Raw genomic sequence first — 18,187 nt, 5'->3', positions numbered from 1 at the left:
GTTAGAGAGGGTAAATGGTTTTACTGCCCGTTGTACCTTGCTGGCAAGAACCACATAAATTTGCCAGAGGAAAAAATTAAATGTTATATTATTCCATTTTCACGTGATTATTGTGTCAGTATCAGATAGAGTATCAGATCTGTCAGATATCTATTAGTGATATTAATAAACCATTTGATTTATAAGCACTTTTCAACTGTCCATAAGCACTTTACGATAGCTCATATAACACACAACAGATGTAAAAAAGTGGAAAACATATTGACTGATGGAAAACCAAGAGTAAAACTAAACTCCACACTGTGAAGAGACACATCTGGAAATCTACTGGGCTTTGAAAGCAATGAAAGTCGCAGTCTCTATGTGCAACAGACACATGGAGAGAGGCAATGTGCAGATGTGCTACACAAATTGACATATGGTACAGTATATATCACACATGTGCGTTGCTATAACAGTGATGTAGTGACAACCGAGAGCACTGTTTATTTCTGATGGTACCCATTCTACAACCCCCTCTACAATATGACAACTTATCGAGAGAAAAGGCATTGTTCAAATCTTTCAACTTGATCTTGTTCGACCAAATTATCCTAAAAGATCTTTAAAATGATAATTTGATCATTAATCCATTTCTGATCATAACACAAGACAAAGGCTGCAGCACAAAAGACAACACAACTTCAAGTCTTTGTGAGGAGTTGCACAGATAAATGAAGAGCAAAAGCTTGCAGAGCTGTGCAGTTCCTGTTCATGCAAGATCGCCCTGGATGTTGGCTTGTAGGAGACGGGGACAAGCTGCACAGCTATGTTGTTGAAACTGAAACACACATTATTTTCAATGGCTGGATAAGATTCTCCTATCAATTAGCTTCTATCTACTAAAGGAGACTGATGATAGAAAGATATTCTAAGATACTAAATAATGCCCCCCTCTCATTTGTATCCTTTCTTATGTTCTTATAGAAATGTGGAATATTTACAGGGAATGGACATGGAATTTTCACACAACACACAAATCCATTGTTTAGGACAATGAAACAACAATTCAAAAGCACCTCTGCTTTTGTAGTCTGAAACAGCCATTATCAGCGGGTACTACTGCTGTCTAGCTCTAATGTGTTCATACACACCTTAAGATTTTTCTGTTTTTCTTTCTCACTCATGTAGGCAAATGTTAAAATGTCAGGGCAACTGTTTTATCCTTCATTGAAAAAGTGTAAATACACGTTTCACACATTGTCATGCAAAGATGGGCAGTCGGATAATTGTCAGTCCAAGATCTCGCATAGAGGATTTCATCTGTATTTGCCTTTCACTTATTAATTTGGATCCCAGAAGCCATTACTGCAGTTCACTTTATCATCAGCTCCTGTCGATCATCAAGCTGGCTTCTGTTGCTTGCCTGACACTTGCAGGGGTCTTTCTGTCAAACTGTATATTGACTATCATGTCATTTATTTTGACAGTGCTTTTATGAAAGAGGTGAAGAGTCATCAAGGTGTCTCAATGGGGTGATTTTTATGAAAGACTCAACACAGGTTCGCATCACAGTGTGGCAGAGACTGCTTCCCTACAAAAAAGATGTAGGAGGCCACCCAGCAAGAAGCACACTCCAAAGGGGGTACAGAGTCCAAGAGAACCCTTGAACCTTTAACACTTTGTGACAGAAGAATTACTTACCACATTAGGTATTGCCAGGTGCATTTCTGATTTTAAAAAGGTAATTAATTCCTCTGATTTACTTGACTGACTGAAGAGCCCTTTTCTTGCAGACAAGCTAAAAGTAAAGAAATTAATACATAATGTACTGTATTTCAAGGCACAACAGCACTGATTTCTGACAATTCTTATATAACCTTCTTTCAGCATAACCTTCTTTTTCTGTCCAGCAACTGAAATGTTACATTTTCCAGTCAACCAAGAGGTCAAAAGAGACACAGATGAATAAGTAAAGGTTACATACATGCTGAAATGTAGAAAGAAAAAAAAAGATTTCTGCTATAGAACATCTTCAGGAGATCCTTCCTCACACCTGAAGAACCTGAAGAACACCACTTTTCTTCTTTCTACTTTTCATTTTACAATTAGCCTTTACTTCTTCCTTTGTAGTCAACTCACCCTAAAGTAGCTCCCTTACACAAACATCTTCACAAGAGACACAATATTGACAAAATTGTAACACAAAATATATATTGGTTGTTTATGTAATTCCATTATGATACTCAATCTATATATATATATGTATCTTCATTAAAAACATTATTATATGGTTACTTTGAGGATAGGTCTTATTCTTGAAGCATGTTTCTACTCACACAGAGACAAAAATCCTTCTTTTTAAGGTGTCCAGAGACAAGCGTGTCGATTTGAGCAATGCATCTAACAGCTGATGGCTAAAGTAAGCATACATCTCCTTGCACTCCTGGAATAAATAAAAACATTGGCATCCCAACAGTGTCTCCAAGATGTAAATTACATGTCAGCTTTAAACCTACATCGTTTTTATAAGTATTTGGTGGTTCCATATTTGAATCAGAATGTCTCTTCAGTTCAGAGCTTATCCCATTTTCCACAATGTTAAGAGAACAGACAGAGCATGACTCTCTCCTGTAAAGGATGCCGGTCCATCACAGAGCCTACCCCTAGTAAATACTGGTCCCGATTTACACAGCTTGTTGGACTGGAGCAGCTGGGGTAAGATATAACAGCAGTGTCTATAGCACAGACTCGAACCCACAACCCACCAGTAAAGAGTGCAGGAAAATACCCTCTACGATATACTGTTACCTGTCTTTTTCATACATACAGCAGACTCTTTCATTTCCATTTTATGTTTTCCATTTTGCATTTATAATTAATGTTACCTACAAGCAAAACCCTGCGTGCTATATTAAATGTCATCTAACAGGTGTTTGCCTACTCCTCAATTTAATCTAAATTTAACTGACTGGTTTACTATAACTGACTATTCCGGAATCTACATCATCATTATAAATTAAGAAGTGTCCTCTTTTATTTGCCTAGTGTACAGCTCACAATTTTGTCTGTCTCCTCGTAATTCTCTGCCATTGATTTCCATTTGCCACTCCCCCTACGTTGTGTGATCTGTAAATGTAACTAATTTTCCATCTCGACCTCAAGCAACACATATCAAAAGCTACCAAAGACTGTGCGCAGTACAATGAAGAGAGCTATTCCAACAATTCTGATGTCCAAGTAGTGTCAGAGTAGTTCTGACCACTACCCTGGGCAAGTTTCTACGTCTGTGTCACCTGACACTGCTGTTGCTGTATTTACAGGTCTTAGTTTTCTCTTGGTGATATATTCCAAGCGGACCCCTTACCTTCTCAAACTCATCCCCTTTTTCCGCTTCCTGGTGCTCTGTGGTGTGGCTGTCTTCATCGTTTGGAATAGTGTCCTCTGTGAATGCTACACGCTTACGTTCTTAAATAAGAATTGGTACAGACATTTTAGAAAACAGATGTTTTTACTTTTAATATAGAAGAGTGGGTGATATCACTATATCTAATAAGCATCAAAAGAAACATATAACTACAGAGTATATACAGAAAGATAAAGTATATGGATTAGATTATGCATAATTGATCATGATACCTTAAGTGACTTTCGCTGTTTTGTGAGCACAAAGTTGTACAGTGTTAATTGTGCAGAGGAGATGATTAGTTTAACCTGTCAGATGTCGAGCTTGATTAAAATCAAGAAAAACACAGAAGACCTGTCAATGTTAGACCAGAACCTGGGATCCATAGGTCACGCCATTTCACCTATATCGATAGAGAGGTCTAACTGTGATGGTCTGGGCAGGAGCGTTGATGTGCTATAGAACTCCACTTGCAGGGACTGATGTCAAGTCAGGTCACCATGTGTCTACTAGGGCTCAGAGAGCAGTGAACGGGCACATCCTGTAGGAGAGGTCTGGGACAGAGTCTCACAAGACAGTATCTCCACCTGGTGCAAAGCAGGAGTGACAGATATACAGCTTGTCCTGCTTCCAGCAGCAGACACATGCTACCAGCCTGTAACTCCCTCAGTAGAACCCGTGCTGATTACAAATGTTAATCAGAATGATGAATTTATCTGTGTCATGTCTGGCCAGTAAAATGTTAGTGCATCTGCTACAAAAAACATTGTTATTATTCTGATACATTTCTAAACTTCTTGCAGTTACTGTATAAGTGATAAGTTTCTTTTGATACTCAGTTTATTCAATAGTGAAAACAGGTGATCATGAAGATTGATTTTAGATGCAGGGTCTAATCAGTTTTAACATTTCTAAATTAGTTTAACTTTAAGTATACATACTGACCTGTTTGAATTAGCCATATATTTTTATCAATATATTTTAGCAATATGGGAGTGGACCTTCTTCACCACTTTATCAGTCCTGCCTGTTCACTCACCTGAAGAGACACAGCAGCCCCACTGCACACAGATCAGAGAAACTGCTCCAGCAGACAGAGTAAGGGGGAACTTTAGGGAAACCACACTGTTCAAGCCTAGATTAGGATTTAGTCAGGACACTGGGATTTAAACCCCTACTGTTGTGAAGAGCCATGGAATTTTTCATGAGCAAGGAGTCAGGACCTCAGTTTAACATCTCATCACACGGACAGCACCTCCTACAGACAGCGAAAGTGTCCCTGGTCACTGTACTGGGACACTGGTGTGGACCCTGTTAAGCTGGTGTGGACTTTCTGAGATCTGACTAGACCAGGTTACAAGATGTGAAAACTGTCAGTTTCACAGTCACTTTGTGACAAGACACTTTGTGTCCATTTCAGACATATCAAAAAGGTAAAAATATGTCTCCAAGTCTGTTACTACCAGGAAATAGACCATGTACTGTACAGTATGTTGTTAGCTGGTGGAATTTCGCACTGGGAAAGAAAGTGAAATATTTCAGTGCACAAACCTGGCACAGTGGTTTCCTCTACTATTTTCTTTGTTTCCTTGGACTCATACATTGCTTTAAAAATGCCAATCAGCTCCTTCACAGACTCTTCTACACGTCTGCTCTTGTGGTTCATGCTGTCTGCCCACTCCTTTGAGCGACTCTGAAAGATAGTATCTATGGCAGTTTTATTCCAAACCCACATAGTTACCCAGCCAAGTCGCTCCAAACTATTTCACCTCTTCTCGCTCACTGAGACATTTTCACAATATTGTCAGGGTCTCTGTAAAAAGAAGATAATTGAACCCGGAAAGCAGCATTGTCACATCATTCCCACCACCTAATCAAGACTGTTCTAAACTGGGAAGAGTATGAGCAGAAGGATTAATCTGAACTGAACAAGGAAGCTGCAGAGTTTTTTCTTTTCGGAGACAGCAGGATGGTTTTTATCTGTTGTGAAGGGAGCTATACCAAACACAATGACTGACTGATTGAACTTTGGTATTGTTCATCACACACAGAATGAGACATGTAGCTTTTACTGTAATTAGACACATTAAAGGCTCTGACGGTCACTCCTGCATACCTCATTTTTAACAATGATGTCCTCTAGTGTGGTGGGCCCATCCTCAGGCAGGTCTACCAGGACAGTTTCTGAAATGTCCTGCAGCGCAGCTTCAATGTGCATCTCACATATATCCCTCACCTGGAGAAACGATGTAGAGCAGGGTACTCTAATTGTGTTTAAACACTCAGTTTAGACTTTCCTTTGAGTCAGAGTCTTTCATTGAACTCGCTCTCCCATGTTTCCTTTCAAACGTATATTCATCAACCTATCATCTTCTTTTGCAATCCAAACACTATGTATAGAAATCAATCTGATCAAGACCATGCCTAAGTGCCTGTACCTTCTTAAGCAGCTGATTTAAATCAGACAAAGCCATGTCCACTCTGCAGAAGAAGCTGTCCAGGATGAGGGAGGACCAGTTTAGTATAGTCAGTCCATGTCGAAGCACTGCCTCCACCTAAAAAAACACACAATATTTCTTCCACACACAGGACAGAACATCTAACAAAGACAGGAGCTCTTCAGCTCTTTACAGTGACATGAAAGCCCTGGGCTGATGGTGCTGATGCTGAGAAAAGCAACAGGTTTAAGAGAACAACTTTGAAACAGGTCAAATATATATCGTACCCCCAGGAATTACAATTTTAAATAAAAATAATATGTATTATATTAGGGTTGTTTTACTATTTATCTGAGGAATGAACAGTTTGGAATTGACAAGTTTAAATAATATTTAAGTTAAAATAACAAAGTTTAAATAACAAGTTCTGGTGTGAATGTGTGCGTGTCTGTGTGTGTGTGTGCACTGCGATGACCTGTTATCTCTTCCATGATGTATCTCACCTTGCACCCACTGGGATGAATTACGTTAGAATAAATGTATTATAAGACAGGTCTAGAATTACATGTTTATATAAAATGCCAAGGCTTTGCCAAGACCTGTTAATGACCCATATGTCCTTGAACAGGACACTTCAGAACATCTGGCTATTTGTTTAAGTTTGTAAGCTCCATTAAGTAGACTTGAGGACTCATTTATGGTTTACAATTTCATACTGGGTGGCATTTTATATTGTTAAGCTACAGTAAATATTAAATATTAAAAAGGCCCTCAATTTATTTGATTCTATGGTAACCAGATTTGTACTTAAAAATCCTTTTGGTGCAAATCCAAATGGAAAAAAAACATGTTGATTTACTTACCTTCAAAACATACTCAACACAAAAAAGCATAAAGAAATGCATTGACTGTCACAAAGTCAGGGGCTTTGGGGACGATATTTAAGGAAAGGAAGAGAAATCCTGGAACCTCTATTTCCATTATTTATAATCTCCTAACTGCAGTGAAAAACAGTACTCTAGAACAGTCTGCAATATAATATAATAATGTTATGAGTCTTTTCAATCTAAAATTGATAACACCTGGAGTCAGATTGTACCATAGGATTGTTCCACTAGTTCACCATTTCTCTCCTTGTCAGCTCCACAACAGTATCAACCTCAGTACAACTGTGAATGGTCCTGGAATCAGTGTTAGTCCTCCAGTCAGGAATCAGAGTCATTCTGACCTGAGTCTTCAGGAGGTCGTGTTGACTGGCTCTCCTCAGTGTGACTGCTGATGGAGTCAGGGCTGGTTCTCCAGTCAGGAATCAGAGTGGCTCTGACCTGAGTCTTCAGGAGGTTGTGTTGACTGGCTCTCCTCAGTGTGACTCCTGATGGAGTCAGGGCTGGTTCTCCAGTCAGGAATCAGAGTCACTCTGACCTGAGTCTTCAGGAGGTCATGTTGACTGGCTCTCCTCAGTGTGACTGCTGATGGAGTCAGGGCTGGTTCTCTGGTCAGGAATCAGAGTCACTCTGACCTGAGTCTTCAGGAGGTCGTGTTGACTGGCTCTCCTCAGTGTGACTGCTGATGGAGTCAGGGCTGGTTCTCTGGTCAGGAATCAGAGTCACTCTGACCTGAGTCTTCAGGAGGTCGTGTTGACTGGCTCTCCTCAGTGTGACTGCTGATGGAGACAGGGCTGGTTCTCTGGTCAGGAATCAGAGTCACTCTGACCTGAGTCTTCAGGAGGTCGTGTTGACTGGCTCTCCTCAGTGTGACTGCTGATGGTCCTGGAGTCAAGGCTGGTTCTCCAGTTAGGAATCAGAGTCACTCTGATCTGAGTCTTCAGGGGGTCATGTTGACTGGCTCTCCTCAGTGTGACTGCTGATAGAGTCAGGGCTGGTTCTCCAGTCAGGAATCAGAGTGGCTCTGACCTGAGTCTTCAGGGGGTCATGTTGACTGGCTTTCCTCAGTGTGACTGCTGATGGTCCTGGAATCAGGGCTGGTTCTCCAATCAGGAAACAGAGGGTTTCCACTGCTCTTGGGGTCAGTGTTGTATCTGAAGCTCATGTCCATGTGTTGTGAAGGTGTCTTTTATTCGTCTGCATGACACTGCATGTATCTTTACACATCTTTCCCAGTTGGACACAGAAAAGCTGAAGTTTGTCTTTTCCAGACTAGACTGCTGTAAAGTAGTGTTTGCTGGAGTTTCCAGACATGTTCTTAAAAATGTTCAACACATTCAGAGTTCGGCTGTTATGATCTTAACTAAACCTAAAACACTCCAGGACATACTGCCTGTTTCAGCTTGCCTGTTTCTTGGGAGACACTGGTAGACCCCATGGAGCTTGTTGTGCTGTTGCTCCAAGACTGTGCAATGATCTTCCATCTCATGTTAGATATTGCAAATCTTTCATACTCCGAGTTTTCATTCTCCCATTTTCACTGTAGTTGTAATTGTTTTCCTGTGTTTTTTTGTTGATTGTTTTATTGTTAAGAGCTTGGAGATGATGACATAGTGAAAAGTGCTATATAAAAAATATTATCACTCCTATTATTGTTTGTTGTCACTCATTTCTCCCACAATGTGTATAGCTTGATATCATATTGAGACGCACTAGTATACTTGCATTGTCTGAGTATTCATCTGCTTCTTTTACATTACAAGGTACACTGATTCACTTTACGAAACCCCATGCACAGTGGATGAATGTAAAAGCAGACAGTCTCTAGCTGAACACCAGCATTTTTTCTTATACTGTAGTTTTCAAATGCACAAGAACAATTATTATTAATGGACGATATACCAACCCTACTTACAGTAGTAACTTTACATACCTTTTTAATCTTTGAGGCCAGCAGATTAACAAACACTGCTGGTATTTTTTCACAGGTTGTCTCATAATTGTTAAGAAGAGTCTGAAATGTACAAAAAGGCATTATTTATATATATTATATATATGCATGTAAATATGTAAAGGACAAGTAATAGGTTTATTCCATGCTGAAAAGAGAAGAAAGAAAACACAACGTGAGCTCGGCCATGAGCTCACACCTGAAGAAGGCTCCACGACCAAAACGTTGTGTTTTCTTTCTTTTCTTTTCAGCATGGAATAAACCTATAACTTGTTCCTTTCCAGCCTACGCATGCTGACGCAGCTACCCACCTGAACTATGTAAATATGTATTTGCATGTTATCATTCATGTCCTATTTATGTTTCCCTGTTATATCCTGAATCGTTGCGGTGCTTCCTATAATATGTGTCTGATGGAATCTTTTCCTGTTTCTTCCTACAGCACACAGCATGGAAAGCACACCCTCAGAGCTGAGCTCCTGTAATTTGCCTCACGAATCATTTGGAGCAAAATAAGGATAGATGATTGTGCAAGTGCAAGTACAGACTTGTCAGAATTCAGTAATACTTCTCACATGAATGTTAAACTGTTTCTTAACAGCTTTGTGGGTTTTTGCATTGTGCTGATAATCTGCCCAGTTCTTAGCACTGTTGATCGGCTGCTGACGGGATTCTTTACCTCTAAGCGGAATCGATTGGCTTTCATGGAGCTCTCTGCCTTCACCAGCCTCAGTGTTTGCTCTGGGACCTCCAGGCCCATCTTCAACATGCACTTTGTCTCTCTCACGATTTCAGAGATCTTGGGATCAAAGTTTACAAGCAGTTTTCCTGTCTCTGGGTGCCGAACCAGCAGGGTAGCTTGCAATGCTGGAGTAAATGTAAATGAACAGCACAAAGGGCCTGCTTTACTTGACACTGGCCATCTGGGCATCACATGTGCAGTGCAAATGGACATCAGTCTGTATGACCACACCCGCCATCTAACATCCTAATCTAAACTGAACTAACAGGTTCAGCAGTGCAGCATGTCAAACTCATAATAGACATAAAATCACTGCAGAGTCATAAGGGTGGTATTGATTCGCTACAAATAAAGTTGCCTACCAAGCAATGGAGCGAGGCATATAAGCATGTAAAGCTTTTTCTTTTTATTTCAGAGTCAAAATGTTTATTACAATGTAGGTTCATATTTTAAAGTACTGTGCAATGTCTGCATTTCAGTATTTGAAATACATATGATCTACACATAAAGTATATCTAATGAAGATGTAAGGAATTGACAAATGTATTGCTTAAGGGTTTTAAAGCAGTACAGGACCTGAAAGATTTTCTTATTAAGTATATGAATATTTAATGGATTATACAGTTTAAATATGGCAGTAAGCTTCATCACATAACAGTATTTAAAGAAAATACTGAATAATGAGCAGGAGCTGAACTTAGAACAGAATAGCACTTATTCCAGATCAGAATCCATGATGGAAGCACAGAGACGGACATCAGTCAGTTGCAGGGCACACACAACCACACGTGGACAATGTGCAGACACTAATTATCCCATATCTTTGGGAGGTGGGAGCAAACTGAAGCACAAGATGAAAACCCACAAAGAGACAGTGAGAAATCTAAACACCACAAAGATGGCATCTAAGCCAGGGATGAATTGAACCCAGGGTTCAAGAGCGAGTGATAGTGTAGCATGGGATTCAAAAAGGTTCAGATTAAAAAAAAAACGAACTGGGAAGCTGGAATCAAATTACAAAGAGAATCCCAATTTCCCAACCTGACTTCATACTTCACGTCAACAGGACTCCTGAGCCTGACCGCTCTGTACTCAGATCTGAAGTCTCACTGGCACAGGCCTGCTCAGGACTCTGGACTGTAATGATACTCGCCATATTGCAGCTGTGAGACCTCCCTGATCCAGGCCCTGTGGTACAGAATCTCAAACTCCACAAACACTGCTGCAGCCCTGTTGTACATCTTCACAGCATCCCTGCCCTCTGGACATGACAGGACGTCACTGTTGCTCTGTAAATCACATGTAGGATATCACATAAAAAATAGAAATCCTATCTGCCCCAGTGCTTCTGTAGTTTCTACCAAACCTTTTTAATAAATTTTACATCTCTCAAAAATCTCCCCATATTTTACTTGATCATATTCATCACTGCAAGATAATGGCAGCATATTGTGAATATCTGCTCAGCCTTAAAATAAATATGTTTAAAGAGGTATCGGGGAAAAATCAGAGTGTTTTTGTAACAGATGTAGAGATATTTTCCTGATGAGACATGACACTGGTAAATTCATTATGCAGATGTCACCAACATGGGCTTTACTATGGCTTCTGTTGGAATCAGTACACACTGTATACCTGTGACTTTTTTCTATATATAATCTATATAATTTTGTAGCAGATGCACTAACATTTTACTGGCCAGACATGACACAGATAAATTCATCATTCTGATTAACATTTGTAATCAGCACGGGTTCTACTGAGGGAGTTACAGACTGGTAGCATGTGTCTGCTGTTGGAAGCAGGACAAGCTGTATATCTGTCACTCCTGCTTTGCACCAGGTGGAGATACTGTCTTGTGAGACTCAGTTCTAGTAGTCTCATAGGGTTGGGACAAGCCTCTTCATTGCTCTCTGAACCCTAGATGACACAAATACCAGCTCATCCCACTGGTGTTAAATGGGGCTGTAATCTGTTGTAGAGGGCATCTACTACAAAACAGTTAAATTCTCATCTTAGAATATGATTTTTTTTCATCCTAGAAGAACACTGCTGTTTCATAAGTAGCATAAAGACACATCAGATAGTTGTCACATCAGAGTGAGCCTGCAGTTGTTAAAATGACATGTTGCTCCATCTTATCATATCACAGAGGAATGCAATGTCCTCTTTATGAATGGGTCATTCTGGTTCCTTTCCGTATATGTCTTTATTTTCACCAGGATTGACATTCAACATCTAAAATCACTCAAATATATCATGGCTATGATCAATTAAATAAAATATTGCCTAAAATACTTCATCAACACCAAAAACCCTGAACTGTATACTTATTTTTCAAAAACATACATGCATAAACAGAGTAATATGTTTGTTCTGATGCTTGGTACAGTATATTAGGTTTGTCTCTGTACAGTCATTAATTATTGTGAAATCCAGGGAGGTAAATAAGTACTCACATCTATGTACTCAATGGGCTCCTGTATTCTCCTGAGGAGCTGCCTCACCCACAGTATCTTACCAGCGACAGGAGGCATGTTTCGGGCCAGAGGAGGGTTCTCTCTATGGGCCTGATAGAGCTGTGCAGAGAGAGACAAAGGGGGTAAAAATGTGCTGGGTTTCCAGAATGTTACTTCACTGTACCTGCACTGTAACATCATTTATACAACCCTCACAACAGTTAATAAGAAGAGTTGAGACAATTATTTGTTAAAGAAGATTCAGGCTGAAACTTAGTGGATGTATTCAAATGTATTTTTAATTTGTAATCAAAATATATCAATCAAAAATCTACAGTATATTTTTTTAATATAACATATACTATATACTATACTAAGTACTTTTCACCATCTTAGAAGCAATGATAAGTTCATTTAGAGGTTCTTTACCTTCTTAACAGACTCCAGCTCCGAAACATAATACTGAAGAATGAGTCTGACTATGCTCGAAATTGCAGCCTGAAGACAGGGTATATTCAATTTCTGGAACCTAAAAAGGATTAAAGTGTATTTATTGTGAGGTTTTATGAGAATGTTACATTCAAATTTCCTGGAAGGGGTTTCTTTTAAATTAATCCTGTTCCCTCTCCTTCTCTGAGCATATTTTTGACCTACCATGTCTGTAGAAGATCTACTGCGCGTAAGACTTAAACAGCCTCTGTGAATAGGAGGGTCACAGTGGTTCTCATGCATAAAATCACAGAGACGTTGCCTTGAACTTCCTTGTGGCAGGTCCCCCTTAGACCAAAGTGTGGCATTGGACGAGCTGAGCACATAAAGCCCTGTCAGCAGGGTCCTCACACCATACCTGCTGTAACCTTTATTCATGAATGAATGAAACCATGGGGAAAACTGAAACCAGAGCTGAGGCCAGCCCAGTCCTGCTGATAATAACCGTACCGCCCTGACCCCTGTAGTGGTCAGTTTAAATGACGGGAGAGGTGACTCGAGAAGGAAAAAAAAACGGGCTTCTAAGCATGGGAAATTGCAGAAAATTACAACCAAAACAAAAGAGAAACATCTGAAATCTGTTGGTTGCCTCAGTTTTCAGACCCGTGATTTCTATATTTGGTGGGAGCACCTCTGACAGTAATGACAGCCACATGTCTTTTTGGATGAGTCTCCACCAGCTTTGCTCACCATTCCCCATTCTGCTTGCTAGTGTTGATCCAGCTCTCTCAGGTTGCTTAAGGATCCTTTAAGGACATACGTTTTCTAGTCTTTCCACAGATTATTTATTGGAGTGAGTCACAACATTGACTGGGCCAGTCAAAAACATTCATTTTCTTATTCTGCGCTCACTCCAGTGTAGCTTTGGCCTTGTGCGGCTGAAACAGCTTTTACTGTAAGATTTGCCACGTTAGCCAGTACTTTGCTCCACTGATGTTCCCATCAGTCTTGACAAGCTTCGCCGTCCCGACTGATGAGGCAGAACTAGAGCACCACCATGCTTGAGAGTATGTATGGTGCTGACAGTGATGCAGTATGCTGGGATCGTGTCAGGTATCAGGTTCAGTATTTAATATTCAAAGATTCTTCTTCAGCTCCATACAATTCTCCTTTGTGGCGTGACCAGGATATAGGTGGCTCCTCGACATCTTCTCTCTTCCACTGAAGCTGCTGCTCTTTCAAAGTCGTTGAAAAGGAAACTGTTGTTTCTTCAAAAGAGCTGCAGTAGCACGAGAGCTGTTGCAGTGGCATCGTTCCCCAGCTTCCTCCTCACCCAGCTGCTCAGTGTGGAGAGACTGCCTGGACTAACCCACGTCTGGGTGCCTTCCACTGTAGCCATTATAGAACCTCTTCCCGGAGTTATTCTGGCAGCTCCTTTGTCTTCGGGGTTGGATCTTGGGCTGAAGTTCACTACCTGACTGAGGAACCTTACTGAGACTGGTGATTTTAGTCTGAACTCACGTAAACCACCACTGCACACAGAGCCTACTCAGCTAATAGTCAAAGTGAGTTTGTGCACCTAAACTGAAGATTTGCCACAGCAAAAGGTTTGAATACTTATGCAATCATGACTTTTCCATTTTTCTGTAACATTAAATATCTATTGGCTTTCTTTTTTTGCTTTGGTTGTGTAAAGTAAGTTGTTGTCTATGTAAAATTGTATTTGCTACTACTATCATGACTTCAAGCTTTAAAGGGGAACTGCAACGCTATTTTTATATTTTGGGGTTAGAAAAAATCGGCATTGATGAGTGCCTTTCAAACCACAATGAAAGTAACATAAAACCTCCAATTTACATCACAAAATAGATGACATTTACAGGTATGTGCAGCACAATATTGCCGTCATTGCCTGCATTTCACAATGAGACAACAAAACTTCCAGTGAAGTGAAGCAGCCCTATTACACCGTAAACAAGCAGGTTTGTGACTCTTCTAATCTGACGGAAATATTGCTCTAGACTTCAAGACAGTTTTGAGGAGAAATACTACTTGTTAACTCTGCACGCAAATCACTTTGGAACATTTCTGCAGTGAAATGTCTGCACTTATTCGCTTGTACATTGCATCACATTAGTCATTACAGTGACTAGTGAGCAGGAAGGGTTGTGTCACATCACAATTTGTGACAACTCTCGCTCTCGCCCCTGGCGAGAACAGGGGTTCGCGACAATGCAGTTCTTTCACAAACTTCGAGATTTTGTGCTTAATTTTGAATTTGTAAAATTCTGTGATACTGTTAATTAATTTATTTTGTTAATGAGCTCTAATAACTGGTCTAGACAATTGGGGCCACAGTTCCCCTTTAGAGAAACAACATATGAAAACTATGAAAGTATCTGAATACTTTTGCAAGGCACTGTTTTTACTAATTCTGCAGTACATAGAAGGCTTCGTGTCAGCATACCTAAATCAAACATTGTCTACATGATGATTTAATAAATCATTGTTAATTTATGCACGTTCCCAGTTTTGAAAAGTACATTCTCCCTTACAAAATATTTTAGTATTACTACCTACCTTTGTAACAAACGCAAGGCTTGCTGAGATGATAGGATTTTACCAAAACAGGAACTCATAAACATCTGCAGCTGATGCTGAAATGTTTAAATGACAAATATTTATAAGAGTTAATCTTCTAATTCCACAATTCTCTACTATTCCAAACTAATTTAATGATGACAAGATAAATGAAGTTGTCTAAATATTTTCTTGAAATGTAAGGAATAATTACTGTTGTTTAATAGTGTATGATGAAAAACCTGTTACACTATAATACAAATGCCTTGTAGTTAATCAGCACCTTTTTATCCTTTGGTATCTTAAAGCTGTTAACATACAGGAGGGGACTCACTTTATCCCCCACTGCACAGCAGATCAGGGGAGGAGAGAGAAACTGTTGCACCAGTTGAACCACCAAATAGTTGAATTAATGGAAAATTCAAAATGTCATTTGGCCACACCTGGTATTTTCTGACTGGTGGTGGCAAAATAAAATCTAACTTTTATAGATTGCTTGTACCCCAGCTGGTCATAGGACTTATATATAATTTGACTACTTGGAAACTTAAAAACAAAAAACTAACACAAAACCAAAACACTTAAAATCAAAAGCTATAAAAAAGTTTTAGTAATGGATGTTGGGTATTAATTTAAAATTATTCACAGAAGGTGAGCTTTTAACATAGAGTGATTTCCAGAGTAACTGGTCCTTAATGCAGAAGAAACCATTCTCCCCTCTGTTTAACTGGTCCTTAATGCAGAAGAAACCATTCTCCCCTCTGTTTAACCAAGCCTTCTGTGCCCAAAGACCATCACGGACAGCTGGCCTTAATGGCTGAAATGTTCTCTCCCTGGCCCCTTGTAAGTGAGGGAGGCTGTGAATTCAACCGAACCAGTGAACTGAAGCTAATCAAGCTGTTACACTTCTAACTTTCCATAAATACCATTAAGAAATCAACAATGTCAATCTATTACTAATCACCAAGAAAACCTACCTCTAAGTTCTGCACTTGGCTCATAAAATCTGTAAAGTCTACATCAAATTCAGTTTTTCTAGGATCCAAAATGTCGTATTGCTTCTTCTTCATAGTGTAGTGTATACTCTGAAATTTTCCAGCTAAGGTATCTATGCCTTCTATCGTTGAGTTATTGAGAGCAGAAAATGTTTTCACTGCCGTGATCATCTGTGTTATCTGTGACAGAGAGAGCTGCAGTCAAATTCAACGCTGTGCTCCACCTGGGAACTTCAGAGGGACTGATGAGTAAGATCTCCATGAGCTTGTTTACATGAGTTAGATTTCTAGCATGGCAATTAGGCCGCTGGCAATGACAGAAGCATGTCGGGACGCACTACAACAATTGCAGAACTAACTGTGAGATGGCGTGATACATAGAACCGTAACTGTGGCAATATCTACTGCCTCTGAAGTATCTAGATTGAGTTGTAAAAAGTAGTTTTGCACTTTTTCACATTAGGAAGGCTTAGGTGAACCCTCTCTAGTCTACAAACACGCTACTAGTGTGTTTGACAATGAAATACCTTAAGCAATTGATGTTCACAAGCCCTCTTTTCAATAAGAAAGACAATGAGAATGACGTTGCATCAAGACAATCTTGTATTGTGCTTGACCAAGAGGTAAAGCTTTGAACTTCAAACTTTTTGCTGTTGGGCTCTATACCTTTTGCATACAATACAATTATATTTATACAAATTCTAATTCTAAGAGCTTTAATGGTATGACCAATGAATTAAAGGGCAAACATAATTTACACCGACCCAATTACAGGATACACTGTTTTCACATGAGGAGCAAAAGTACAACATTAACACTATTACACTATTCATAAAATGCATTTTATTCATGTATCTGGCTTCATTTCTTTGAGGTATGAAGCAAGAACATATTTGCTCTGATCTCAGTTTCAGTCTTGTTCTATATAGAGTTATGTAAATGTGCTAAGTACCTGCTGTATTAAATAAGTAAACTGCAGAGTTCTGCTACAACGCTCACCTTTTCCAGTCTCTTGCAAAAGCCCTCAAACTTGCCAAAGATGTACATCTCTGACACCTCAAATGGCTTTTCTCCTGGAGCGTCCACAGTCTGCCTCTTTGTCTTGTGGAAGCATGCCTGATACTCCCGAAACAAGAAGACACAGTCCTGCAAAAAAGTCTGAAATTACATCTCTCTGAAGCAGCATTAGGAACATTTTTCTAGGTTTTTTCTTACAGTAAAATTGTGTTTGTAAAACTCCCTCTTGAGAGGCCTCTGTGATATGATGTTAGAGGAATATTACCCATTTTCCTCTGCTCAATTCCAGTTTATTTTTCTACAGTCTATAACTCACCGGGCATTCAGGACCCGTTGAAAATAAAATCCTTATACACACTGTTTTTTAATGTGCTTTGTTACACACTCTTGCTATTAATTTTTATAAAATGTACTGATTATATACAGTGAATTACTAAAAATCGAAATTGACATAAGATTGGTTGGGCCTTCGTATTGTAGTTGTTGAGATCTCAAAGAATTGTAATTATACTTAACTAGACATTTCTCTGTTCAGTTCTCTCATGGAGAAATTCAGGAGGAATTAAACAATAAGAATATTACCGTTGTATGTGGAGTTTATAGTAATATTACCTTTAAGAGTGGCCATCTCTCTGAACCCCTTTGAAAACTTACCTGAGTCTTTTTGATAATCTCTGGTGTTTCCTGGTCCCACACTCGAGATGTGCCATTATCAGTGATATATGCTTTGCACGCTGTTACCATCTGGTTTGTCACCTAACAAAATATGGGATGGTTTTAAAAATGAGGAAAAAAGGCACATCACACTTTTCTGTCAGCAGAATTGCAGCATGAACCAGATTACATCACTGACTCCTGCTGGTTGCTGAAAGAAGAGATACAGCTAGGGGGCGCTCCTACTCTGTCCTGTCCCTAGTTTCCTGTGCTCTGCTTGTCCTTCCGGTGTGTCTCTGGGGCTATATATTTCCAGGTCACTCATTCCCTTTGCTCAGCACTGAGGTTCAGATGTCCTGAGACCCGCCTAGCACCAGGTCGCCCCACGTCCGAATATACGGCATTTCCTGAACAGCTGAGCCTGGGCTAACCCCCTCCTGCTGCTACACATAGGGTCTTTTTCCGCTCTCCTGCCATTCCACGGTTCGTCCCTTCTGACATCCGTGGAATTAGGAATCAGGAATTAGAAGGTCCACAGTGTTGAAAGCAGTCACATACAGTACTTACACAATCTGCAGCTTCCCTGAAAACATGTTTCATCTTATAATCATTTCTCATGATGTGCAAACATCTCAATAACAAGCAACCTTGTT

The 18,187-nt window shown here is 39.8% G+C and overlaps 1 protein-coding gene across 6 annotated transcripts in view; it reads right to left on the bottom strand.

Moving 5' to 3' along the window:
- Positions 1-18,187, bottom strand: part of LOC148675041 (dynein axonemal heavy chain 8-like) — an 86,100-nt gene that overhangs the window by 48,658 nt on the left and 19,255 nt on the right. For 5 of the 6 annotated variants that reach the window (XR_015935433.1, XM_088625954.1, XM_088625951.1 and 2 more), the window contains exons 11-25: positions 17,535-17,636; positions 16,863-17,009; positions 15,846-16,043; positions 14,869-14,945; positions 12,289-12,388; positions 11,860-11,979; positions 10,554-10,689; positions 9,338-9,525; positions 8,641-8,721; positions 5,824-5,940; positions 5,502-5,621; positions 4,937-5,078; positions 3,347-3,447; positions 2,319-2,425; positions 1,684-1,780 (exon numbers count right to left, since the gene is read on the bottom strand). Coding sequence is in view for 5 of the 6 variants with exons in the window: in XM_088625954.1 (XP_088482080.1) it covers positions 1,684-1,780; positions 2,319-2,425; positions 3,347-3,447; positions 4,937-5,078; positions 5,502-5,621; positions 5,824-5,940; positions 8,641-8,721; positions 9,338-9,525; positions 10,554-10,689; positions 11,860-11,979; positions 12,289-12,388; positions 14,869-14,945; positions 15,846-16,043; positions 16,863-17,009; positions 17,535-17,636 (1,833 nt within the window). In the remaining variant the exon portion in view is untranslated. Of the gene's footprint in view, positions 1-1,683; positions 1,781-2,318; positions 2,426-3,346; positions 3,448-4,936; positions 5,079-5,501; positions 5,622-5,823; positions 5,941-8,640; positions 8,722-9,337; positions 9,526-10,553; positions 10,690-11,859; positions 11,980-12,288; positions 12,389-14,868; positions 14,946-15,845; positions 16,044-16,862; positions 17,010-17,534; positions 17,637-17,780; positions 18,030-18,187 lie in introns of those variants that run through there. The other variant, XM_088625955.1, reaches the window with a different exon arrangement.

Source organism: Lepisosteus platostomus, chromosome 3 (genome assembly GCF_059453375.1).
Source record: "Lepisosteus platostomus isolate fLepPlt1 chromosome 3, fLepPlt1.hap1, whole genome shotgun sequence".
Taxonomy (NCBI): Eukaryota; Metazoa; Chordata; class Actinopteri; order Semionotiformes; family Lepisosteidae; genus Lepisosteus; species Lepisosteus platostomus.
This window is presented reverse-complemented; position numbering and strand designations above follow the sequence as displayed.